Here is a 26,911-nt window from a genome sequence, read left to right as displayed (position 1 = left end):
TTGGATCTTCAGCTCAGAATTATGACCCCAAAATTTCTAGATTTCTACCATATGATACATCTCCAGAAACAGAGAGGTACTGCACTAGATTTAAGGGAGTCAAACCTACTAGGTTTATCTCAAGCTCTATCACTCATTATCTTTGGGACCATAGTACCTTAGCCTTCCATTTCTAGATTAATTCTCTCTTCAAAAAAATGAAGAGGTTGGAGAATATGACTTCAAAGAACTTTCCTCTATTCTTGGGTATATAAAGATTACTAGCTGGGTTCCAATAAACCATTAGGCCTACAAGAACCTTGTAGGAAGAACTGAAAAGAAATTAGATCTTTTTTTTTCTATTTCTTTGTAAAAACAAAATTAGATGATTAGCATGAATGATATAATAACAGTTTCCTACGCTTCATCAATCATGCTACGAGCCTCAAAAAAGAAGTTTTTAAGTAGAGATGCAGTTTAGAGGCAATTCCAAAAACTGCTGGGTAAGGGCTGGGAAAACTCTCCTTGCTTTGAATTCCTCCAGTTGCTAAACATGGCCCAGAATATAGCTTAAAGGTAACTGTATGCTCTGCTAACAAAGCCCAAGGTTGGAATGAACTCACCAAATTAAATTCCACCCTTTAAATGGCTTATTCAGTACAAGGGCAGAATGTCGAGCTTGATAAACAAATATGAGTGGCTGTTTCTTGCCCAACAGCACTTTTCATCAGATGATTTCAAAGCCTGTTTGAATTCTATGTTTGGGGGAGGGATGTAGGCATTTTTTCACTGAGCAAGATAAGATTTTAATGCAATAAAGTCACTTCTGATAAGCTTCCCATCTCTTTCTTCCATCCCTCTACCAGCATGCTGAAGAAGTTAAAATCAATTATTACAAACCCCCAAATGTATGTCATCAAATACCCAAGGCAACCCTAATGAGGAAAAATGGGGACAGAATTCTGCCACTCCCATGGAGCCATGTGGTCAAAATCTGGGAGGAAAAAAATCAAAACATCTAGATACCTTGAGTGCTTCAAAAGAAGGAAGGAAAATATGGACTGTTTTGCTCTTGCTTTTTTATACATACAGCTCATTTCTATAAAGCATTCCTTCATAAGAAAGTTATAAAACCATTAGTACAAGTACTGTTACCCTTATTTTCATAGATGAAATTATTGGAATAGTATGGCCTAATTAAATAAGCACTAGACATGGGGATCAGAAGACTTCAGTTCCCATCAGTCTTATCATTTCTTCCTATATGACCTAGGACAAGTTGCAACCTCTTTGATCCTGTTTCCTCATCTGTAAAGTAGGGAACAATACTTGCTCTACCTACCTCAAAGGTTATTCTGAAGAAAACCTTAAAGTACTGCATAAATGACAAGTCTTATTTAATAACTTGTCCAAAATCACACACATAAGTGGTAATGTCAGGACTCAAAATCAAGCACTTTTCCCATAGCGCAGTCAGATTCCCAAAAGGTTTGGCTCAACTCCCCTCCAAATCTACAGAATTAGAGCAGCTGATGAAATAAGTCACATTTTTAAATATAATTTAAGTTCTGACAACCGTCTCTCATTTGCACTTCTTCACATGGTTACCTTTCAGTGCTTAGCATAGTGCCTGGTACATAATAAAGGCTTTAATAAATGCTTACTGATTGATTGATGGTAGTATTTTATACCAAGTGCTAGGGTCTATCAAATTTCCATTTCTAGATTAATTGTTTCTTGAGACTGCCACGATATTCTAAGTAATGACTCAACTATAGAGTCACCAGAAGCCAGTTCTGGAAAATACAGGGGTACGCACCCCAAACACCATCTTGATGAAGCTAACTCTATTCATTGCCAAATCCTGTTATTTAATTTTTATTTTTATATCAGAAGGCATCCATCGAATGTGGGAATTGAAAAACAAATTCACAGGGATGCCTTCATTTGAATATATCACAATCTATTTAAGAGATATTTACTTAGGTAAGCTATTTGGGGAATACCTAACTCATTCTGTAACCCTGAACAGTCACTCCCTCTCTGTGGGTCTCAGTTTTCTCATTTGCCAAATCAGGGTACACAGTGAGGCAAAACAAAACAAAACAAAACAAAACAAAAAAAAAAAAAAAAAAAGAGAGAGAATTCTGTCAAACCCTGGCTCTGTTACATACTACCTATATATGACCTTGAATGAGTCACTCTATGTTTCTCTATTTTTTTTTAAACCTTTATCTTCTGTCTTGGAATCAATATTAAGTATTAGTTCCAAGGCAGAAGAGCAGTAAGGGTTAGGCAATTAGGGTTAAGTGACTTGCCCAAGATCACACAGTTGGGATGTGCCTGAGACTAGATTTGAACCCAGGACCTCCCATCTCTTTGGCTCTTTATCCACTGAGACACCTAGCTGCCCAGACTCTCTATTTCTTAGCTTTAAATTTATCTTTAAAATTTTTCACCTATACTAGATAACCTCAAAAGTTCTTTCTAGCTATTTTCCAGCAGAGGAAGAGATTATGGCTTGGACCACTCAGACAGATTATTTGCAGGAACTATCCAATTTCCATTAGAATCCAAGGTTACCTCCCTCAATAGTTAACAATATGGCCGAAGGAAAAAGCAGTGGTTTAGTAAATATGAGTCTTATCTTCTAATCTTTAATGATCTGGGTGTGAACAAGGGCCAGTCACTAAACCTGCTAGTCTCCACAAGTGTTCTTGAAAACCAAGAGATTAGAAAGGATTGCATAAATGCAAAGTGTTACCAGTTCAGCCCCTCCTTAGCCTACAATGGCTGAAAGAGGAAGGAAGAAATACCTAAATTTCTATTCCCTAGCTGGGTTTCTCCATGAAATTATGCTATGTGTTTATATTCATAAGGGTCACTGGCAAATGGGGATTTAACAAGCTTCCCCATTTTCTAGTTCAAATCCTGCCAGTCTCATGGCAGTCTCTTTTCATACACTTTCCAAAGGCAACCAAGGTATATTCCTACTCAGAAATAAACTCCACCTTCTGCTCTTCAGAAATGGCCCAGAAACTTTTGGCTTTATTAGGACTCAGGCATGAGGCAGGATTCCATCTCTAACTGAGAAAATGCTGAAATAATGGCCTGAAGGGAGGGATGGGGGGTGGGAGGAGGGGGTGGAGAGAGGCCCTAAGTCAGCAATCTTCCTAAGATAGAGGAAATGGCACAGTTAATGCGGAGCAGCTTCAGGAGGCCATTGTGCTGACAATAGGAATGAACATAATAAACACCACTGACATGGCACCTAATCTTTGCAAATACCATGACATATAAGATTTGATGATTAAAAGACCTTAATACAATCTCAACAAAAGCAATAGTCAAAAACAGCTTGCCCCAAAGTACAAAGCAAAGAAACAGTTTATAAATAAATAGGAAAGACTGGAAGTTATCTGAGTGTAAACTTTTACATACGCTGATCGAAGATGACTTTTTCCTGATGTTTCCTCAGCTGTAAATGTCTAGCTGTACTAAATAGTTTCTTCTCTTGCTCAGAAACTTTCTTATGCAGTCGGCTGATTTCAGCTTTCATTTCAGCAATCTACAGAGGAAATAAAGATATTGTTGACCTCTTTTTTTAGGGCCCAATGGTCTGTTAAGTGTCAGCACAGAATAAGATATCTAATGAGGAGTATTAACAAATAGCAATTATCCTTTTTTGTCTCTTCCCATGATAACTTGCATTTTCTATCTTGCATGATTTTCACATTAACCTCTTAATGTCCTTGAAAATGGCACCAGGAAATAATCCTTCTGGCTACCTTTTCAGATGGTACACATTTATGAATGGTGGCCCAGGACACTAAAAGCCAATATTCCAAAGTAGGGACTATTTACTGGAACCACAGCTTCTTGTAGAAGCAGGTATGTTTTTGGCATTCAAACAACATTTGAAATATGGGCTGTGTTCTTTTTTTTTTTTAAACCTTTACCTTCTGTCTTAGAGTCAATACTGAGTATTGGCTCCAAGGAAGAAGAGTGGCAAGGACTAGGCACAATGGGGGTCAAGTAACTTGCCCAGGGTCACACAGCTGAGAAGTGTCTGAGGCATGGGCTTTGTTCTGAATGGGATTTTAGGCAGCCCTCAACAATCCTAAAGATGGCTTTGCTGCATGAAAATAAAACACTAAGCAATATTAAAAGCAAAGATCTAATTAATTATATTCAGAAGGAGTACTACATAGCAAAAAAAAAAAACAACAACAACAAACAACTTATCAGGTTTCTTGAGAAGACAAATAAATCTCTGTGACTGTTTTATGCTTCTCAGTGGGCTATGAGCACAGTCATCATGTAGTATCAACAGGGTTGGGATCAGAAGGCTTAGGTTCTCCTCCTGGCTTCAACATTTACTAAATGTGTGGCACCAGGCAAATCACTTCATCCCTCAGGCTTCAGTATCCTCCTGTATTTAAAGAGGGCATTGACTGAGCCTAAAGCTCTTCATAATTTAAATCAGCTTTCCCTCAGTGCCCATACATAAGAGACAAGACTGTTAGAAGTCAACTTAAGGGGCAGCTAGACGGCTCAGTGGATAGAGAGCCTGGCCTGGAGCCAGAAGAACCTGGATTCAAATGCTTTCTGGCTATATGACCTGGGCAAGTCACTTAACCTCAACTGCCTAGTCCTTATCACTCTCCTGTCTTAGAACCAATATTTATAAGGCAGAAGGTAAGGGTTTTAAAAAAAAAAAAGTCAATTTAATATTAAGTATGGGGTCTGAATATGCCAAAGACCGTAGAGTATTCTTAGGAGCTTCTTAGTTGTACATAGTTCCTCCCTGGGGAAGAATATATTGGAATGAAAATGACACCTTCAAGGAATGGTTAAAGATCACTAGGTTAGTAGATACATGGCAAGCAATATCTTCGCTAAGTATAGAAAAATATTTAAGGTCCATAGAAACTGCACCCTAAGAGATGAAAATGAAAAGTTCAACACCTGGAACAGGGAGACTGGGAGACCTTTGGGGTGGGGGTGAGGGGGGGTGGAGAATGAGGCACCTAACTGGAATGGTTTAAATGAATTTTCACACTGAAGTCAGGGGGTACTCTCTATATAGTTCCTTCCAAACCTAGAATGCTCTGAGACAGAACAGCTTTTTTGGAAAAAATTAAATATGCATTCTTTAAGAGAATAGTAAATCAATCATTAAGGTAGGAAGATCTGAAAAATTACCTTTTTCCTCCATAATCAATCCAAAAACCCGCTATTTCATGAGGCTTCAAAGTATGCAAGTTAGAAGCAAGCTAGTGTCTAAATGTCCCAAAGAAATATTACAGGTTAGTCCCTCAATAGTTCACTACCTCACAAAGTGCCTTGGAGATAAGTTGTTTATTGCAAAGTGATCCAGAGGCCTACCTACTCAAAACGTGGGCTGCTTTGTTTCTACTGAAGGACACAATTTCATTGTGAGGAGACAGTATTCACTTATGCACTGCCCTGTGCTCAAAGAGTTCATATTTCCTCTAAAGAGATTTCAGAGACATTAGGGAAATCTCAAGACCACAGCAGGAGTGGATAATGGCTTCATACATAAGTTTCACCTTGAAATACTATCTTTTTCACTATAGTTTTGCTACATTTTAGAAGTTTAAGGGATAGCCAAAGATTTTTACACTAAAAGAATTCTAATACATGGTAAAATTCTCCTCTATCTAGTATTTGGCAAGATCCAAAAACTTGGAGAAAAAGGAGAAAAAAATCTTTCAAACCAACAAAGTTGAGAGCTATTTCTTTCTTCTTCAGGTTAGTGCTCCCAAAGAAGCTGAGAACTCTACCAATGTACATTTTCTACTATAAATATAGGTTATCCTGCCCAATAAGGTTAGGACCATATTTTCAGTATATTCTAAACAAAACTTAGCAGAATAGAAATGAAAACTAAAAGAAAAAAAATCCAGAGAAAGGTAACCCAAATGGTCAATGGGATTACAGAGGGGACAGGATGATAAGACTAAAAAGACAACTCTTTATTAGGGTAAGAACAGAATGAAGGCCTAGGATAAGGGCAACCATATATATATTTGTCAAATTCCAGCAAACCAGAAAAAAACCCTTAAATTTTGAGAAAGGTAAAATTTTAAATAAACGAGGCCCTGCTTCACAGAATGAGTAGTAAACAACTCATTACAGAAAAAGATGATACAAGTCAAGTATGTAAACAGATTAAAGGATTTCAATAAATTCATAGATGACAAATTTAATGGCAATATCACTCAATTAAACAAACATTTACTGAGCATCGAGTATATGTACAAAAAAATGAGTAAGATATGGTCTATGCTTTTAGAGGAACAGAAAGTACATATGAAAAGATAATCACAAAAAGCAAATGATAAATAATAAATGACTAATACAGGTCTTTTTTGGTTAACAGGATTCTCAACTAATAGCCATGTCATAATACCATCAACTCTGAGGCTTATATTGTATGTATGGTCCATACTACACAGTGCCAAAAATGTTCTTTAATCACCACCTGTGCTTGGTATTACCTCTAAGACAGGTACTCTGTAGGATAGTGTGTGGAAGAATGAGCTATAGGTGTTTGAGAGGGGCTAGGAGAGGGGATATGTTCAAGGCATAGTGTGTAGACCAATGTGTCTAAAGAAGATAACTTTGGAAGTAGATAAAACTGGATAGTAGGCTGTGGACAATCTATGGAGGGTCTTAAATGTCAAAGTCTTAAATCTTCAGGTTGCCATTCTAAAGAGTAATTATGTTCTTCTATGAGAGGGGGCCACTGTTAACAATTAGGAGGAATCCCTGGGGCAAAGCTGGTTGGTGAGTAGTTAAGAGAATGTGAGAAATATCAAGAATGCCCTACTATTTTCCAACTATTTGAAGTTTAGCCATCCTGTAAGATTTAGTTTCATGCCTCTTCCCTGAAAACACTCTAGGCACACTAAATTCACTTTTTGCTTCTACTATTTAACATATACTGCCCTATATGGACAGGCCTCAGAGTCCTTATATTGAAAGCTCTTGACAAAAAAGAATATATCTTATACTTCTCTGTACACCCTTACAAAACTAATATGAGTGGTGTTTAGTAAAGAGTTGAACGAATGAATAGAAGGATTGTTGCCTTACCTGTTAAAACCAAAAGATTCTGAAATTTGACCAGAGCTCAGTCTCCCCACGCTGACTATGCATTTCACAGATGTATCGAATATATTTGTATTTTTTTAAAAGACACTTTTCTCTTTAAAAATGTATGTCTTTGTCACTCCATAAAATTGCATACCTGATTAGAGTGAGTAGGACAGTGGCCCTTTATGGGAAGGGAAACTCTCCAGAGAAGCTTCAATAAACGAGCTGCCTCTTCTAATATCTGCTGTGCTGTATTAACACTGTCAGAAAAACGATTCAGAGGCGCTTGGTCTGGAACCTATATTGTAGGATTAGAAACATGTTATATTTTGACCTGAAATGATTATGAAAATGTAAGCTTTAATTAGTGGAATAAATCCTTGTGCTGTGATATTGGTGTTTAATATGATGAAGAAGAGCATGGCGCCAGGAGAAGCTCCCTAATTTATGGGCTTTAAAGACTACTGAATTATACATTATAGAAAAATTTGGGGGGATTTAAACCAAATCAATAATTGTGATTAATAACTGGTTGCACTTACTGTATTTACTAGGACATGAAGAAAATGCTTGGCAAGACTTGTCTTCTTCATTTGCATTTCATGGCAGGCAATTTGAAAGTCAAATGATGCCAGACATTAATTTAAGCAATGTAGATGTATCCTTCTTTAGCAGATCCTTTTAAACTGTTCTATTTAATGTTGAAATGACTATCAAGTACCCATAAAATATATTTCCCTCTGCTGACAAAACAGGAAAAAAATGGCCCTGATGTGAAAAAAAATACAAGAGACAGCAAAAGACACAGAGAGATGCCCTCCTGCACCAGCAAGACATGTCTTGCTAAACTGATGCCTTCTGTCAGTTGAAAATAACTAGTTAAGTGGCTTCAAGTCTTGCCTTTGGGCCTCTTGGTTGGTTTTTTTGCATGTATAAAATGAAGAAGCAGCAAAATACAGATGAAAAGGCAATAGGCTTAGAGATTAAAAATCTGGGTTCAAATCCTGGCTCAGATACTCAGCCTCAGGTTTCTCATCTGTAAAGTGATAAATTTGGACCAGATTATTTCTAATGTCTTTTCTACTTTTAAATCCTATGAACTTATCTATAGCTGCACAGATTCATGGGGAGCTGTTTCAAAAATTGTAAAGTGCACCATGAATACTCAAAATAAAAAGACAAACAAGACAGTGCAACTTCTCATAAGGGAGTTTTGATGAGCAACTCACTAAATGGGTTTGCAGACCCAGAGAATAGGCGGGCCCCCCAAAAAAATCATTAAGCTGCTAAAGCAAGATATTATAACCTTAGGGAACAGCCTCTATTTATATCACCTAGGCAAATTAATAGTAGCCCAGAGGCCTAAGAGAACCTATATTATGAGCAACTAAAATCATTTGCTAATATGAACCAAAAATGTAAAGCTAGGAGTAGTGCTGTACTAAGAGAGATTAAGCCTAACACCTCAGTTAGTAGTAAAGACTTAAGGGGTTTTGTTTTTAATCTCTCTGCAAGGCTGGTGTGCACTGGGTCTATCTTCTAGAAACACAAGTTACACAGTATGCATCTGAAATATGTACTTCTTCCTTGGAGGCAAGCAGTATTAACCCCATTTGAGAGGGGAAGAAATAAAAGACCCAAAGAAGGCTGAGATTTCAAGGCCACAAAGTAGAGTTTTGTGGTGATTTGGGGAAAGAAAAGGGGAGAAATTCAGTCTGATGCAATGAAGTTCTATTCAACAAATACAATGGCTAAAAAAGCAAATCATATGAGTACTGTAAAAGGATTACTATAATTCGGTACAGATTTGAAAAGAAAGTCCACACACATGCAGCATCAGAAGTTGATCCTGTGCCAGTGTCTATGATTTCTAAGGTATTCATATATAATCCATAAATGTTCTAAATCTAACTAATTGAATCTTTTTTTCCCTTTAGCATTAATAATCTTTTTACCTTTAATCCATTTTCCTGGTCATGGGGGCCAGAAATGGCTTGAAGATAAGCTTCCATTTCTGAAAGTAGCTTCTGGCCTTCACAAATTTGCTTACATAAAGCATTATAGTCTTCGATCAACCCCAGGATGTGACGTCCACTCTTGTTGGCCCACATTCGATGACTAGGAACTAGGCGGGGAGAGCAGGGTGTACTGTTTGTGGAGCTGCTGCTACAGCAGGAAGAGCTGTCCAAGTCCCCTCCAGATATTTCTGTCTTTTCTGAAGTAGAGAAATATATATTCTAATATCTTGCTTTCAGGAAGGGGCACATTTTTTTCACTAAGTTTACAAAAGCACAAAGATGGAATTCTGAATATTCTTAGATTTAGGACAGGAAAAATCCCAGTGCTTTTCAATTTTCAGGTTACATCATTTCTCTAGGATAACTCCCTATAGCCATTAGCTGAAATCCTATCAAGCTCTAATGGAACCTGACTGCATGAAGCTTTCCCCAATTTCCATAAAAGTGCTATCACTCTCTTCTGAATCCTTACATTTATTATTCTGCCTTGTATTTTTAATCTTTTGCATACAGGTCTTATTTTTTCTATCAGACTCTTTTTAGAACTGTGTATTACCTTCCCTAAAACAGGGTCCGGCACATAATAAGTGCTCGACAAATGTCTAAATCAAGGAAGTACCTGATTTGGGCAGCAGTCCCAAACTGTGATCTGACAGCTCACATCGTTCTTTGTCTTCTGTGGAGGGTTCTTTATCAACTGTGAAACCCAAAATGAAAGGAAAAAGAAATGAATTCAAAGCTGACATTTTATTGTAAGACTGAAGTGTAGACTTAATCTAATACTTAGCCTTTATATTGGGCATTAGAGTTTACAATTAGAAGCTTACAATCTAAAGATGGAGACAAACAATAACTAGGCATTTACAAAATATATGTAGAGTAAATGGAAAGTAATCTCAAAAGGAAGGCACTAGAAGATGGAGGGACAGGAAAAGGACTGAAGCAGATAGGACTTAAGTTGAGTCTTGAAAGATCTCAGGGAAACTAAAAGATGGAGATGAGGAAAGAAAGCCTTCCAGGAAATAGGAGACAACCCATGAAAAAAACATGACTACCAGAAATGGACTATCCTGGGTGAGGAACAGCAAGTATAATTGCGTGCTAGATCTAATACATGATGAGGTATAAAGCCTAATGCTAGAAAAGGAGAAAGGGACCAGGTTGCAATAGGCTTTTTAAAAAGTCAAATAGAAGTATCTAATTTTTGAGATAATAGGAAGCCACTGCAATTTACCGAATATCCTAAAACAGTTGGTCAAACCTGTGCTTTCAGAAAACTGCTTTGGCAAACACTGAAGGGCCTGTAGGAAATCAGGCACATTCATATACCTTCAAAAGAGCTATTAATTGGTCCAGTCATTCTGGAAAACAATTTGAGACCATGTCCCAAAAATTACGAAATTATACGTACCCTCAGGCCCCACAGTACCAATGTAAGGACTATATTACAAAGGGGAAAAAAAAGGAAAAGGACTCAAAAGTACAAATAGTTATACCAGCTCATTTTTATAGTAAAGACCTGGAAATTAAGGGAATATTCATCAACTAGGGAAAAAGTGAATAAATTATGATATAAATTATGGCATATGAGTGTAATACATACTATTTTGTCTGTATAATAAATCAAGAAAGAAAGAGTTGCAAAGAAACCTGGGAAGATTTGTTTGAACTAATAAGTGAAGTGAGCAGAACTGGGAAAACAACTTTAAAAGACCTAAGAATTCTGATCAGCACAATGATAAAGCATAACTCCAGAGCACCTATAATGAAGCATACTACCCATTTCCTGACAAAGATGTGATGGAATCATGGTGTAAGATAATAAATATATATTGGACTTGGCCAATGCAAGGACTTGTTGATATTGTGGAAGTTTGGGTTTTTTTTAATGGGAAGAGAATGCTAAGAGAGAGAAAAATGATTTTTGTTCATTGAAAAAACTTTTAAAAGGTAATTTTGGCAGCTTGATGTGGAATGTAGAATAAAGAGAGATTTGAAGTGGGATAACCAATTAGAATACTATTACAATAGTCTAGGCAAGAAGTGGCTCACTAAGGAGATGGCTGTGTGAGTGGAAAGAAGGGGACATATGCAAAAGATTTTGTGAAGATATAAACAAGAATTGGCAACACATTAGATATGTGGGTTCAAAGTGAATAAGGTATTCAATGCTACACACTTGTCTGGAGTATAGGGTTGCTGCCAATAATAGAAAAGTTTGAAAGGAAAAATGATTTCTGTGTTGCACATGTTGCGTATAAGAAGCTCACAGGACAACCACTTCTAAATGTTTAAAAGGCAGTTAGTGGTATGAGACTAGAGCTTAGAAGAGAGAATAGGGTTGGATATTTAGATTTAATAATTATCAGTAACTGAACCCATGGAAAATTATAAGATCACCAAGTAAGACAGCACCCCAGAAAAAGCCTTAGGATATAACCCAAAATTAATAGACATGACTTGGATGAAGATTCAGCCAGGAGACCTAGAAGGGATCAGATAGGTAGGAAGAAATCACAAGAGTAGAGATATAAGAATATGATCATCCACAGTGTTGAATGTTGTAGAGATCTCAAAGAGGAGAACTGAGAAGAAGCTAGTGGAGACATTTGATCTTCATAACAGGGGAAACAGGGGTCCCCATTTTAAAAGTGAGGGCTCAGAAAAGTGAAATGATGTGCATAAGTTCAGATGGTCATTAAGCGGCAGGCTTGGATCTGTAACCCCTACTATGGTGCTACCCTTTCTACTCTCAGAGGAATGAAAGGATTGTTTTGATTAAAGGAAAAGAGAAAAATGAGCTGTATTGCCCCAGTTGAATAGCTTTACTGAGATGTCAGAATTATATGGTGCCAACCTATTAGAGAAGTCATTTGCTTTTTTGGAAAACACATAGCAGCTGCTGAGAAGGATGGGCAGCCAGTGGCCTTTAAATATGAACTTTAAAAAGTGGCATACATAAATACAAATTTCAAAAATACCTCTAAAAGAAGAAACCCTGCTGCCAGACGACGCTTTAATTCTAACTCACAGCTGCCCAAATTTTACTTCCATGTTTTGGTAGGAGAATATCTTAAGTCATATTAATTTTAAAGATATTCTCAACATATTTTTCAGTAGTAAAACCTAAATCCAGACCTCAGCAAATTTGGAAAGGAGGTGACCTTTTTTCTTATCATCATGGATAGGACCTTACAAATCACCTTATCCAAATCCCCTTCAATTTACAAGTGAGGATACTGAGGCTGACAGAGAAGTAACTTCTTCAAGGTCAAACAGACACAAGAAGCAGAGCCTTGAGGAGAGAATGCAGAGAAGTGAGAAGAGAAGGTATTATAGGACTTGTTAAACAAGTAAGACCTATATAAATAACCTAATAGAATATCCCAGCTTTCAAACAATTTATTGATTCCACAAGAACTACTACATAGCAGAATAGTACAACAAAAAGCAGTACTAGATTTGGAGTCAGAAGATCTGTTTCAAATCCCACTTCAGATGTTTACTAGTTGTGTGACCTTGAGCAAGTTATTTAACCTCTCTGGGCCTCAGTCTCTTTATCTGTAAAATGAAGAACTGGGACTTGATGGCTTCTAAGACTCCTTCTAACTGTAAATCTATGATCCTCTTAAGTCTAGAAAGCAAATTTACAGAAAATAGGTTTAGACCAGTATCTTGCACCACATGCCAATGCTATGCTCCAAATGAATAAGATATTTAGATAAAAAAAAAAAAAGGTCACTTCATAAAAAAATAAAATTAGAACAGACAGAAGTATTTTTCAGAGCTACGGCTGATTAAGAATTCACAAGAAAAAAAGGAATACATACATAATTCTGATCAGAAAAGACAAAAAAGGTTACTTCTATTATACAAGGTGTTTCAAAAGTCTTAGTGCAGTCATAAGCTTTAATTGCTTAAAACTGCACTAAATTTTTAGGAACACTTTGTATGAAATTTAAAAGCTTTTGCACAACTAAAATGAAAATAGCTAGAAGGGAAACTGTGTGGGAGAAATAAAATCTTTCCATCAAACATCTTTGATAAAAGCCTCATAGCTAAGACATACAGGGAATTGAGACAAAAGTTATAAGACCAAAGAGTCGTTCATCAAAGTTGTCAAATAATATGAACAGTTTTTTAAAAAAAGGAAATGCAGACTCTCAACAACCATAGGAAAAAAATGCTCCAAATCACTAAAAGAAAATCAAATTAAAATACTGAGGTTTATTTTTTTGGTCCAGATCTCTGATTTCACTGGAAGGGATGGGAAAACAGAGTGGTATGAGAGATCTCAGCTCTCCTTCCACCAGTTCAGATCCCAGCAACTTATCTAAAATTTATAGATACCAAGACACTCACAGCAGCACTTTCAATGATATCAAAAAAGAAAGGAAGGAAGGAAGGAAGGAAGGAAGGAAGAAAAGAAAGAACATAAAGCAGATGCCCATTTGACTGGGAAGTGAATTAATTAAGATGCATGAATGGAATGGAAAATTACTGTATCATAAGAAATGAGTATGAAAAAAACAGGAAGACTTATGTGAATTGATATAGAATGCGAAAAACAAAACTAAAAGAAAATGCACAATGACAACAAAAACATTCATGAAAATAACACCAAAAGGGTTCTACATTCATTAAATGCAGTTACCAATCTTGGTTCCAGAGGACAAATGACAAAATATACTTGCATCCTCAAGACTGAGGGGTTCCGAACATCACAAATTCTCTGTGTTACTGAGATGTACTTAAATTGTTTTTGTTATGAGCAAGGGTTCTGTGGAATGGTGAGTGGCTGCGCCCCAAAATAAATAAATAAATAAACCAAAACAGCTCCAAGTTTTTTAATAAGAACAAGAAGTGAATTGAGAGTCAAAAGACCTGGCGCTTCCAGTCTCTATTTTATCACTTACTACTTGTATAACTTTCAATAAATCACTATTTATCTCGACTTATTTCACCATTTGCAAAAGAGAGCAAGTACTATCCACCTTCCAAGAGTATTTTGAAAATCAAATAATGCATGAAAAACATAGCCATTTAACTCTAGTTTTCAGGTCCTTCTATGAAAAAAGAGTTTGTACTAAATGATCTCTAATGTCCTTCTAATACTAGCATGCTATATTTTCTAAGATTGTATATTCTAGATTTCCTTTCAGTTCAAACATTCTACATTCTAATATTATATGTTCTATGTTCTATGCCACCTCTAACATTTTATGGCCCAATTCTTCAAATTCTTAATATTTTCTGAAGAAAATGGCAGAGCTAAGAAAGAGGTCCATCTCTAGATATTATCTGAGTTTAAATCCTATGTCATACAACACAGGACAACTAAGTGACATAAGAATATAACCTTGACAGATCATTCCCTGGGCTTTATATGAAATCTACACAGCTCTGTGTTGGATACTACAGGCCCAGTATGTATATAAACAGTTTACTAAACTTCTCTCCAACTGGAGTGGCTCCACCATTACTGTCTGACAGAGATGCAAATAAAGATAAAATATGCCTCAAGAATATAAGGCTAGAAAATGGATTACATAGTGTGTTCACTGATTGTTCTTAGGAAACACAGTGGCAACTGTAGCAAATGCTACCCTTGATATACAGATGTTAGAGTAAATAGCCTTCAGCTAAACCAAATTTATGGAAGCTTAACCTAGTTTCCATCACATGCAAAATCTGTAGTATTTTGCAACTAACAGCTGGAAACTCTGAAACCCACTATTGCCAGCTCTCATAGGGTAGGCATTCAAATAGGGAAAGTAGAAAGCATGAAAACAAACTCCCAAAGAGCAAAAACTTAGAGCATGTTCACATGTTAGGCCTGGTACTGGGAAATATGGGCTTTTTGGCCAGGGCGCAGTTCATGAAGGAATCCTAGTCTGAGAGGCTACAAGGGATTTCCCCCATTTGTACAATTCTATTATAAAATTATTCTTTGCTCCAAGCATGATGTAGTGAGAAAAGCAACCAGCTGGTAATCAGAAGAAAGTTCTAAAGGTTTACCAATCTTCTTAATCTCTCTAGACCTCTCTCTTCATTGGTAAAGTGAAGGATAATAACATAGAATGGTTGTGAAGATCAAAACAGATAACAGAGGCAAAGGACCTTTTAAAATGTAACATGCTAAATAAGTGAAGGGGGTTATTAAAATTTCCTTTACTTATACTGTTTGCTTTGATCACACAACCAACTTAGCTTTACTGGAAATCAATAGCTTCCAAAAATGAAGAAATGGAGACACAGAGATTAGAATGACTTGATGAAGGTCACAGAGAGACAAGAATGGGACTAAACTCCAAACCTCCTTCTGTTAGGCTCTATTACCTACTTTAAAGAGTCATGTTGGAATTTTTAAAAGTAAGAACTTTAAAATATAAAGTTAGAACAAAGAAGTTATCACCAAAAGGAATCTCAAGACATAATCTAATCTAATAAAACCCTCTTAAAGAAGAAGAAATTGAGGATCAGAATGGTAAGGAGGCTTTCCTGAGGTCAAGCAGATAGTCTTTAGTAGAGGCAGAATTAAACATGAGATCTCAGCATCCAATGCAATACTCTAGGCCTGCCTGCAACAGAAATTGGCAAACATGCACAGCTTTAAGTGAGGTAGAAGAATAGGAACATGCAGGAATCTTTCAAACATCACAAGTGCCTGGGCAACACTATGCTGGAATTCTGAAAGAACTAGATTTAAAAAAAAAAAAAAAGCATCCTACCATTATTTCCTGGACAAAGCTGCCATTCTTTGCTAGGAAGGCTAGGAGTCACTGTAGTTATAGCATCCTCCCCCTTTGAAAGCTGTTCCTCTAACTTGCTCCTCAGGGCATTATTTGTCTCGATGCTTCTTTCTAGTTGAACCCGCAAATTCTGTATCTCTGTCAGGAGTTCGTGCAAGTCCAGAAGATGGTTTTGCTCTTTTCTGCATTCCTCAGACATATCTTGTCTAGGTTCTGTGGCATTTTATGAGAAGAGACTTATCTTTTCTAATTAAAAGGTCAGTCATCCCAGGAACAAGAATGGTTAAGGACATAACTACCTGTATATTCCTTTTACTAACAACCAGTTATAGCTAAAATAATGACGACTTAAAACCAAAAATATTGGCAGACATAATTGCTGCTATTGCATATGCTTAATAAGGGCCAAAAATTAATTTCACTTCTGGTGATAAAAGCTAGCAAATTGCCCACCAAAATCTAAAAGTTATGTCTAGTAGTAATAAAATCTATTTGGGCTAGAATTAGCAAATGAAAAGGGCCATTTTTTAAGACACCATATAGCATAAAAGGCACAACAGAGAGGGTAAGGAAAGCAACTTTAGGAGAAAGTGATAATTATGATATGACTCTGCAAGATAAACTTTCAACTGGAAAATGAGTTTTTTAAAAAGCTCAACACCATAAAATTTAAACTGAGGACATCAGGGCTTAAAGAGTGATCTAAACAAATTACTATCTTTTAGGGAAAGGGGAGAGAATAGTGTACTCTCTGATAGTATCCCGACACAAACAAAATCACAAATAAATGAAATATTGCATCATGTGAAGCTAATGAAATTTAACTAATGATTTAAGACATTCTTATGCTTCCTAAAAGAGACTGTTAAAAAATACTATTCAGTGCTTTACAACATCATCTCATGCCAAAGAGTGTTAATGCCATTCTTCTCCTTTGAGGGCTCCCATCTCAGTATGACTCCGATCTGACCCGGTTTAATTTAAAATGAGATGAGCTCATGGCTCCAAATACCTATCTGTCTTCTGTTTGCTTCTTCCAGCTTTTCATATACCTTGAGTTCAACTCGGAGTGACTGCAATAATTTGGCATTCTCTGAATACTGTCGTTGCTGAACCTTCATTTCTGTCTGAATCCTTAAAAAAAAAATGCAGTGCAGGTTAAATTAAAAGATAGTTAAATTTGACTTATTTTTACATAATGATGTGAACTTACATATGAATTACCCTTTCATGGGACCACCTTATACATATAACTATCCCTGATTTGGGTGAGAACTATAATATGTACATAACTGAAGGAAAGGCCTGGCTTCAGTGAAACATAAGGCTCTCAGCTAAAAACAGTGTTGGTAAACCTTTTAGAGAGACTGCATACCCAAACTGTACCTTCAAGTCACCTGTGAGCCCTCACATTACCCCAGACAGCAGAGGGAGGAAGTACTCGTTGTGGGCTACTGGGCGGGACATATGAACATTATCATCAGGCACAATATAGAGGGGAAGGGAAGTAGCCCCCCTCCAGCACACTGGGGCACACATGCCACACCTTTGCCAATATGGATATAGAGGAAAATTACTTATTTACCTCTCAACTTTTCACAATGAAAGTTTAAATGGAGATGAGATCAATACCTGTTTAATTCATGATGGCTGCTGTAAATCGCATGAGTCAGGTGCCTGTTGTCTTTCTCCTTCTCACTGACTTGTTTCTGCAACCTTTCATTTTCTTGCTTGACACATTCATAATCCCTCTGAAGGTGTTCAATGATCACAGTCTTCCTAGAGAGGGATTCTCGTAATTTTTCATTTTCCTTTTGTTTATCTGCAAACACAAGCAATATCATTTATAATGGGGACCATTTGTTTTTAAACCTTATTACCCAAATACAGCACTTCAGTTTAAGTACTTCAAGAATAAAAATAGAAAGAAATTTAATCTGGTTTTTAGGATTTTAGTATTCTAATTATCTTCTGCATTTTGGATAGATAAATCTGTCAGCATCAAACCTACAGATTCAACTTCACTAGGATAGTTCTTTTTAATTTCCTATTAAATAATGGACCATGCAAATCTCGTTTTCTTGTCTTCACAAACAAATGATGAGTAGAAATTTGGGGAACATGGATTGTTTACTAAAAAAAGTTAGCTATGTTTATGGGGATAGAGGCAAGAAATGCTGTGGAGATCAGAAAGCCTGCATATCCCAAACAATTCTAGAGGACTGTTGCATTGACAACTGCTAGTCTGCTCCTTTAGAGGTAATTAGGGTTGTAGTCAATAAATAAATTGCCTTTTCTAGTGAACAATATAACTTAGTCTCAATTTCCTCCTCTGTAAAATGGGAATAAAAAATACTTGCACTCTCTGTCTTTAAGAGTTATTATTAGAAAAGTACCTCACAAACCGTAACCCATTACAGGAGTTAAATATATTATCATAAAGGATATTCTGGTGCAAGAGAAGAGTTCACTTTTTAATAGTGACAGAGAGGGTGAGGAACTGAAGCATTTCCTACCACAGTGTCCTACCACAGCTCTTAAGCCCAATTACTTCTCTCTTCAGAGAGGTGAGAACCAGATCAAAAAAAGTGTAGGTCAAAAAAGAAATTGATCTTTTGATTTCAAAGGGCCCTGAAAGGGGACATAATCTATTCCCAGCACAGAAGGACACACCAGGGAAAGAGCTGAATAGCAGCATATTCTGCCTAAAGGGAGCAAAAACAAATCAGTGGGGAAAAATACAAGAGGCACCCGATTCATGCAATTGACATCAACCATCATGAATTAAACAGGCTATTGATCTCATCCACATTTAAAATTTCATTGTGGAAAATTGTGAGAGGTAAATAAGACAGCTTGCTTTAAATCTTCTTAGCTGTGACTCTCAACATTCAAGAGTCTTATTGTTCCAGAGGCCAAATGGGGAAACTCAAGAGTCAGACCTTTATGGTGTGGTTTCCTTATTTTATTTGGATGTAATAGTATCAGCTAAATTCTTTTTGCAGCCAAGACATTTCCTGAATACTCCTTTGCAATACAAAGAAAAGTCTGTCAGGAATTCAATGCAAATTGCTTTCCTGCATATACTGTACTAATTTGGTATTTGGGGGAGGAGAAGGAAAGGATAATTTAATCATTTTCCAGAGTGATTAAATTGGAGTGACTCCCTTAAGAGGATTGAGGACCCAGCTGATCAATAGGAAGGTAAAAGGAAAGATAGATCTCATTAAGCCAGATGAGAAAACAGAAATGGGTTAACTAAGAGAAGCAAGACCTAAGAGAGCTATCAGGATGGCGTCTAGTTAAAAAACTGGCATTTGCAAAGCAAGAACACTCAAACCTACAAAGCTGCTCTGCTTGAGTTGGGGCAGTACACTAATAACCCTCAGTAGATGGGAAAAATCTGGAAGGGCTCTGACTGAAGGCAATAGCAGAGAATTTCAGAGTTCAGAAAACACTCCAGAGGCCAGATAACCCGAAATGTACCTGACCAAAATCCCCTCTCTTTATATATATATATGTGTGTGTATATGCATGAGTATGCATGCACACACACAAAAGCTGGAATACTTAGCGGCTACCAAAACCAATCTTCTCATTTTACAGGAGGAAACTGAAGCCCATAGAAGCCACCATGAATCTCCTTAGTGGCAGCAATGGGATTCAAGTCCAGGACTCTGGCTCAGTGTCCCTGGCTCTTTCCACAAACCAAAAAGACTCTCATTTGCTATTTTACAGATAAGCTCAATTTAAATCATTCATGATATCCAGAGTGATCACTTCTGTGAATTTAAGGCAACTGAGCTGACAAAATGATACTTGCTTTTGAAAAAGAAAGAACCATCCTCTAATTCACATGAACAAGACTAAGACTCTCTCCTGGATATATGACCATGCTTTCTGCAGTTGAAGGGAACTTCAGAGGTCATATTATCAAACCAGGAAGCCCCTCTAAAGAATCCTGAGCAAAAGGTCATCCAGTTTCCACCAGAAAACCTCAACTTGAAGCAGAACTTCCGGAAACACCTCATTTTATTTTTGGAGAATTCTAATCATTAGGAAGTCCTTTCTTACAACAAATACAAACCCAAAACATGACACCTCAAGCTGAACACCATAGATGTGGTGCAGGTATGGTCTCACCAGACCAGAAGATAGTGAAGCAGCATCTCCATCATTCTGGACATTACATTCTGTTAATGTAGCCTAAGTTCACAGATTCTGATTGACATAACTCACTGTTAATCCCCATTAAGTTTACAATCCATGAAGACTCCAAGATCAAGGGAAACAATGTACAGAAATAGCAAATGAGAAAAACTTTTGTCACATTTGCATGTTCCATCGGGGCAGAGTCAAACTTCCAGTTCAGAAGGGAAAGTCAATTCCAAATGAGCAAAGTAAAGGGAAGTTTTAGTGTTCAGATGCCTGCAGGGTGTTTTGTTTTGTTTTTTAACTCTCTCTTAAAATGATATGGTTCAACATACAGAGAAACATTGGTGCCCATGATTGCCAACTACTTCTTTAGGAAAAGAGTTTAATTTTTACCTCTTGAACCTTTTGCGAGCATCACGTTGAGGGCTTGATTTTGCTTCCTCAGGAAATGAATTTCAGAAGTAAGGGAATTATGCTGCTCTGGGCCATGGATAAAAATGTTTGCAGAACCTATAAGTACACACATAAAATCATCATTTATGAATGAATCATCCCTGGGTCCATAAAAAACAAACTTTCTAAACAAGAATAATTTTAACAATACATGGGGAGAAAAAAAATAATGTTCCAAAAGATATTTTGCCTTCTATATATTCTGAAGGTTGTCATTCCTACAGTTCAGAGGAACTTCAACTAGAAGGCTGAAAGGAATGCTAAAGCTCCTCCATGGTCTTCTCCACTAGGATGAAAGTGGCTACAGATTTACACACTGGCATTTTAGGGAACTAATAGGCAACCAACACTACAGGACAAACTATGACTGTGACTGTCCCAAGGCACTTGGAAATTCACCAGGTTATAAACTGTTCCTTTGATTAACTCTTACTAAAATCCAGTCAGGCTTGCTGGCTCACAACAAACTTTATTCTGGCTATACCACCTTCAGCAATGAATGACAGACAGCTGCTAAGTGGGTCCTGAATACAGTCTCCCCATGCTGGATAAATGTGCTGTTGAGCAACTCAAACACACTGCACCTATTCCTGTGCCTAATCCTAGGTGCCACTTTCAGTCTCCTCAAATGACTCAGTCATTCTGGAAAGGCATAAGTTCGATGTCAAATGGGAAATGCTACATTGAATATACTCTAATATTGCAGATGTTGATGACTTTCATGAAGACTCTGGCCATTCTTTTGACCCTTAAAAACTTATACAGCAAAATAATTAAAGATGTAGACAGTTAACCTGAGTTCTGTTTGGGATACCAATTTTTTATTTGCAAAATGATTCCATTCAGTTGGATCACTCACTCATTCTCCAAAATTCTCACCACCTAGCTCCACTTCTAGGAAAATTAATCTACTGAAATACTAGATAGGGCAAAGGAGGCAGCTGCTTCCTGCAGATGGACCTGGCATAGGACAATCTGCAGCACAAACATACACTTTCCACTCCACTGCCAAATTGCTCCATTCAAGCTTTTGTCTCCTCCTTGACCTTGGTCACCCCAAAGTCTATCTAAGACACTGGGGCGCTTAAGACTTGCCATCACTAAGGAAACATCACCTCCCCTCACTGGGCCATTCAGACACCATCTGGGCTGCTTCACTGCTCACCTAATTTGGATGAGAGAGAAATCACCAACTCTATTCTTTACAATGAGGGAACCCAATAGGTCTTATCCATCTGCTCTACCACTGCCTCTGAAGGTCCTCTTGACATTACCACCTTACCCTGCCTCTAAGCAATACAGACTCCTAGCACCTTCATCTGACTGATTAACCTAGGGCTCTGCTCTATGCCCCTCTACTAATGCTATTTTAGGAACTCCAGGTCTTTCCATTTGCCTAACAGTTGAACTTTCTTTTAGGCATTGTTTCTCCTCATTAGAAGGCCAACAGCTCCTAGAGAATAGGGACAATCCCAATTGAATTCATTTATTCCTCTAAAAATGAATACAGTGTTTGGCACACAGAAAGTGGCTAATAAATGCCTTTTCACTCATTTTTGATGAACCATATCTGAGTGCTACTTTCAAAATCCAGCTGAAGCTCTGCCCCTACAACAAAGCATTTCCTGACAACCCCACTTCTAAGTGATCTCTCCCTCTTGTTAATGCAATTCAATACTGATTAAGCACCTTCTATAGGCAAGACCCTGAATCAGACACTAAACTTTTACCAAAAGACTTTACTGCTTAAAATTCTATTCAACATTGATTGAGTCCCTTCTGTGTGCAAGGCCTTGTACTATGTAGGTCCTTGGAAAGATGATAATGGTCATCCTCTCTTACAGTATTAGAGCTGCTTGACAGGTTTCAAGGTTTGTCACTGCTTACAAAAGTCTTGTGAGGTAGGTTGTATTACCCAAGTACTATGATCCTTCTTTGATGGAACGGGAAACAGGCTCAGAGAGTGAAAAGATCTATTCAAAGAAACATGGTCAGCCACCGTATGAGGCATTTGGAAAATTCAAGAAAACAACCCAATCTCAAGGAGCTTACAGTCTAGTGAAGTGGGGTATAAAAGAGATATCAGAAACACAAAAATAACCGCAAGGTAAGGGTAGTAATATACTATCTTTTGTATGTTATTTTTCAACATGTGTATGTTTGTCCCCCCAATTAAACTATAAACTCCTTGAAGGTATAGATTGTGTCCTGCACTTGCTTCTCTAAATCATCCAATATATATGGCATATAAAGTGTACTTAGCAAATAGAGTAGGACCCCCTTATCCCAAGTTTAGCTGTCCACAGTTTCAGTTACTAGAGCAGGGGTCTATTGTTTTGAAGAGGACCAGTGACACCATAGAGCAGGGGTCGGCAACCTTTTTGGCCATGAGAGCCATAAACGCCACATTTTTTAAAATGTAATTTCGTGAGAGCCGTACAGTGCTCACAGTGTGCGCTCCTGTAACAGTGCCTGAAAAAAATTGACTTTATGGTTCCTGCAGAAAGAGCCATATCTGGCCCTCAAAAGAGCCAGATATGGCTCGAGAGCCATATGTTGCCAACCCCTGATCAAGAGGTTAACCTGGAAACAGCAGTCTATCCCCTTCAGTGTCCTCTTCTACTTTCCCTTTTTCTTCATTGGGGGAGCAGGCACAGAGAATGGGAGCACACATGTAAGGGATCAGCAGGTGTTCATTTAAATCAGTGGTTTCAGTCATCTGTAATAGGTAGGTCTTGGTCTCTCTTGCAGATATGGGGGCTCTGCTGTATCTGATTATTTTGTTTTGTGCAAAGATTATTTTGTCTTGTTCACATGCATCTTGTACCCATTCTGTTTGTAAATAAATATCCAGTCAACCCAACCCAACAGTGAGATTTACATTACTCACAAAGTCTCAAGCTTCAATCTCCTCAGCAGTAAAATGAAGACAGTATCTATTAATTCTGACAGAGTACTTCTTGTTTTACAAAGTGCTTACATATACTAGATCGTTAGATCATATTTATATTGTTTACCTTGTGGGGCTATTATGAGGATCAAAATGAGATACAAATGGAAAAGGACTCTGTAAATAAGCCATAAAGTACTATCCAAATTTTGCCAAATATGATTACATGCTACTTTTGTTATTTCCCACAATGCTTAGAGCTGTGCTGGACACAGATTATATGCCGCAGAAATCAGAATGAATCTATGTGAGTCAACTAGTTCATAGAATCAAAGAATATTAGAATTGGAAGAGCCATCAGAGGTTATCCAGTCCTCCCATACATAAAAGAGAATCTCTTACATACACAACATCCTTGGGGGGCATCATTCAATCTACTTGAAAACGAAAAGAAAGAGAGTGAGACCTGCCAACTTCCCCAGGCAGTCCATTCCACTTTGGGGCAGATCTCATAACCATGAATCAATCTTTCCAAATTCTCCTTTGGTCAGTAAAAGCTTCTTTAAATAGTGTTATTATTAAACAACATCAGATAGATCTAGGACTGTATCAAATTTGCACTCAAGAAGTTCTGGATGATAATATATGCACTTATATTTCTTTGTCTCTACAGCAATTTTTCTATTATTCAGTCAATTTAGTTGTGTCTAACTATTAGTGACCCTGTGGACCATACTGTCCAAGAGGCCTCCTTGGCAAAGATACTGGAGTAGTTTGCCATTTCATTCTCCAGTGAATTAAGAGGTTAAGTGACTTGTCAAGGGTCACACAGCTAATGAGTATCTGGGGCCAGATTTTAGCAGTACTTAACTCCAGTACCAGCATTCTATCCACTTACCCACCTAGCTCTCTCTTAGGCAAATAGAGATTATGTGGCTTAGCCCAGATCACTGAGATAGTAAGTATATGAGACTGGATTTGCACTCAGGTTTTCCTGACTCCAAGCAAAGCATTCTAACCACTGAATCATCTAGCTTTCTCCCAGCAATTTTAGCAGTACAATTTAAAAAAAAAAATCCTTCCACCAAAATAAATATTGTCTGAATGCCTTTTGTTAATATTTAGGACATAGCAAATTATTCTCAAAAACATCTGTCAGCTTCATTTTAAGCTTATGGCTTCTAAGGCCAAAAGCAACAACAATAATAATATTTCCTTAACTCAATTTTAAAGAAATATGTAAAACTTGATGAATTTCATTATTATTATTGAAAATTAATATAAGTAAGCATACACATATTTATTTCCTATGTCTCTTATGACTGATAGTACAGATCAATCAATCATCCAAAGAGAAACTTACAGGGCAGCCTAAGAAGAAAGCATTATGAATAATTGCAGGTTGAACAACATTTCCTGCTATTAAAACCTACTTGGTTAAAGAAAGGTCATATCTTCCAAGAAAATATTGAAAAATGTTTCTTCAGGTAGAGTTTTGCTTGTGTGTAATACCTATATCATCATTTGGCAGGTCAGCCAGAACTGCCCTCATCTCTGTAAAGGCTGAAGACCCCGAAACACTGCTGAGATTTTTCAGTCCATGACCTATTGTGGCAGATGTCTAAGAATATTTAACTTGTTTTTAAATTAAATTCATCTGTTTTACTCTAGATTCACATGTAAAATTTTAAGCTGACTACAACTTAAGATCTTAATTTTTTGCCAATTTTTCAAGCCAAAACTGGGTAGGGAAATTAAAAAAACAGAGCCATAGACTCTTGAAACTAAAAGTCAAATCATATCATTTTACAGACATGAACACTGAGGCCCAAAGTGAAGTGACTTGCCCTAGTCACATGCATATGGAATAGAGAATGAACTAGAAATCCGAAATCTATTGACTCCCAACCCAGTATCATTTGCAATTTCCCCAAAGAGTCATCCAAAAAGTAGCATTACCAAGTAAGATTGTCCTCCTTTACCTTGTTCAAGTTCACCCCCTTGCTGTTCAAGCTGTTTCCGCAGCCTTTCATTTGTTTTAATGGATTCTTCTAAACGTTGTCTCAAAGTTCGAATTTCTTGCAGATGTTCCATTAATAAGTCTAAAGAAAGGAAGGGCATTTTTTATTTAAAGACTGAAGCCCCTAACAAATTGAATAATTTATGGACTATGCAGTAAGTGCTAACTTGAAAATCTAAACAATATCCTACAACTTAAAGACAGTCAGCAACTGGCATTTACTCTCTTCTTTTGTGCAGATCCCATAGTTGGCATATTTCAACTGACATGTTTCTTTAATGGTACCCTAGTGCAACCCACCAGGAAGCCATTTAACACCATATGGAAAAATTATATTAGCTCCATTTTTAATGCAAATGTTAATGTAGCCTTTTATTCTTTTAACATATCAAATATTAATTCAAATTCTTCCTGAGGATGAAGAAATAGATCACTTTCAAGATGGCCTGGGTTGTATCATAGTTGATTGCAGGGCTCTTTTAATAAATCCAAATATTTCCAAGGACCAATAAAAAAAAAAGTGAAAATAGTTATCTATCAGTGAATTTCTGGTATCACTTTTTAAAGCAGAATCACACTAAGTATCCAAAAGAAGCACTAATGTATTTAATATATCAATTAGGCTATATTCAAGGTGTCTTAGTAATGTTTGTTTTAAAGTACTACACTAATGTTATGACCCAGTTTTAATTCTTTCAAAATTACTTTCATTTAAAAGTAGCACAATGTTACATCTTTTCCTAATTAAATAGTAATTTTAATATGAATTTGAATGGTCACGAGATTACTTAATTCCCAGATCTGTAACCATCTTCCATTAACACTAAAAATGTTCAAAAGTAATTTGGTACAAAATATATAGGGATGTGAGGTGTTCAATACCTAAGTACCCTGCCTTCAATAAAAGGGCCAATTCCATCTCAGTACAATACCTTTTCTTCCTTGCTTAGCTGCTCTACAATTCTTCTTCCATCTGATATTCAGTTCAGCATGAGTCAAGAACTTATCAGCTTTAACTGCTACTCTATTTGCCAGTTTATCCATGTCATACACCACTTGCTTTGGGGGTAATAAATTTTTTGTAGTCATTACTATAAGTCACCTTGCAGTAGGACTTTTCGGCTAGGAATTGTAATCATCCCTTGGCCTTTAAGGGAAGACTCTCTAGATCAAATTAGACACCACTTATTAATTATGTAGACTTAACAGTACAGTGGAAAATATTACACTAGACTTTAGAAAAGAAGAAAAATCTGTCCTGCTTCAGCTTCAGTAATCTCTGGACTCATATCACATAGCAGTGGATGTCAGTCTTCCTCTCCAGACCTCAGCTTCTTCAACTACAAAATAGAGGCAGGACTAGATGATATCTGAGGTCCCTTACAGCTCTGAAATCCTATGATCATCCCTTGGGCCCATAAACTGTATAATAAACTACTTAGAGATGATAAGAATCTGATCTGAATGAAGATGCAACACTGAACATTGAAAATAGCCTATTAGCTCCTTCAGAGTGGGAACT

The 26,911-nt window shown here is 37.0% G+C and overlaps 1 protein-coding gene across 1 annotated transcript in view; it reads right to left on the bottom strand.

Annotated features, from left to right (window-relative positions):
• The window catches only part of CDK5RAP2 (CDK5 regulatory subunit associated protein 2), a 174,401-nt gene that overhangs the window by 2,153 nt on the left and 145,337 nt on the right, over positions 1 to 26,911 (bottom strand). Inside the window, exons 28-36 of the mRNA XM_044664271.1 lie at positions 25,352 to 25,471; positions 20,420 to 20,536; positions 17,504 to 17,693; positions 16,884 to 17,005; positions 15,851 to 16,084; positions 9,739 to 9,816; positions 9,057 to 9,316; positions 7,256 to 7,399; positions 3,421 to 3,547 (exon numbers count right to left, since the gene is read on the bottom strand). Coding sequence (XP_044520206.1) covers positions 3,421 to 3,547; positions 7,256 to 7,399; positions 9,057 to 9,316; positions 9,739 to 9,816; positions 15,851 to 16,084; positions 16,884 to 17,005; positions 17,504 to 17,693; positions 20,420 to 20,536; positions 25,352 to 25,471 — 1,392 coding nt within the window. The remainder of the gene's footprint in view (positions 1 to 3,420; positions 3,548 to 7,255; positions 7,400 to 9,056; positions 9,317 to 9,738; positions 9,817 to 15,850; positions 16,085 to 16,883; positions 17,006 to 17,503; positions 17,694 to 20,419; positions 20,537 to 25,351; positions 25,472 to 26,911) is intronic.

Source organism: Gracilinanus agilis, chromosome 2, assembly GCF_016433145.1.
Source record: "Gracilinanus agilis isolate LMUSP501 chromosome 2, AgileGrace, whole genome shotgun sequence".
NCBI lineage: Eukaryota > Metazoa > Chordata > Mammalia > Didelphimorphia > Didelphidae > Gracilinanus > Gracilinanus agilis.
Note: the sequence above shows the minus strand (reverse complement) of the source record. Positions and strands in the feature narration are given on the sequence as shown.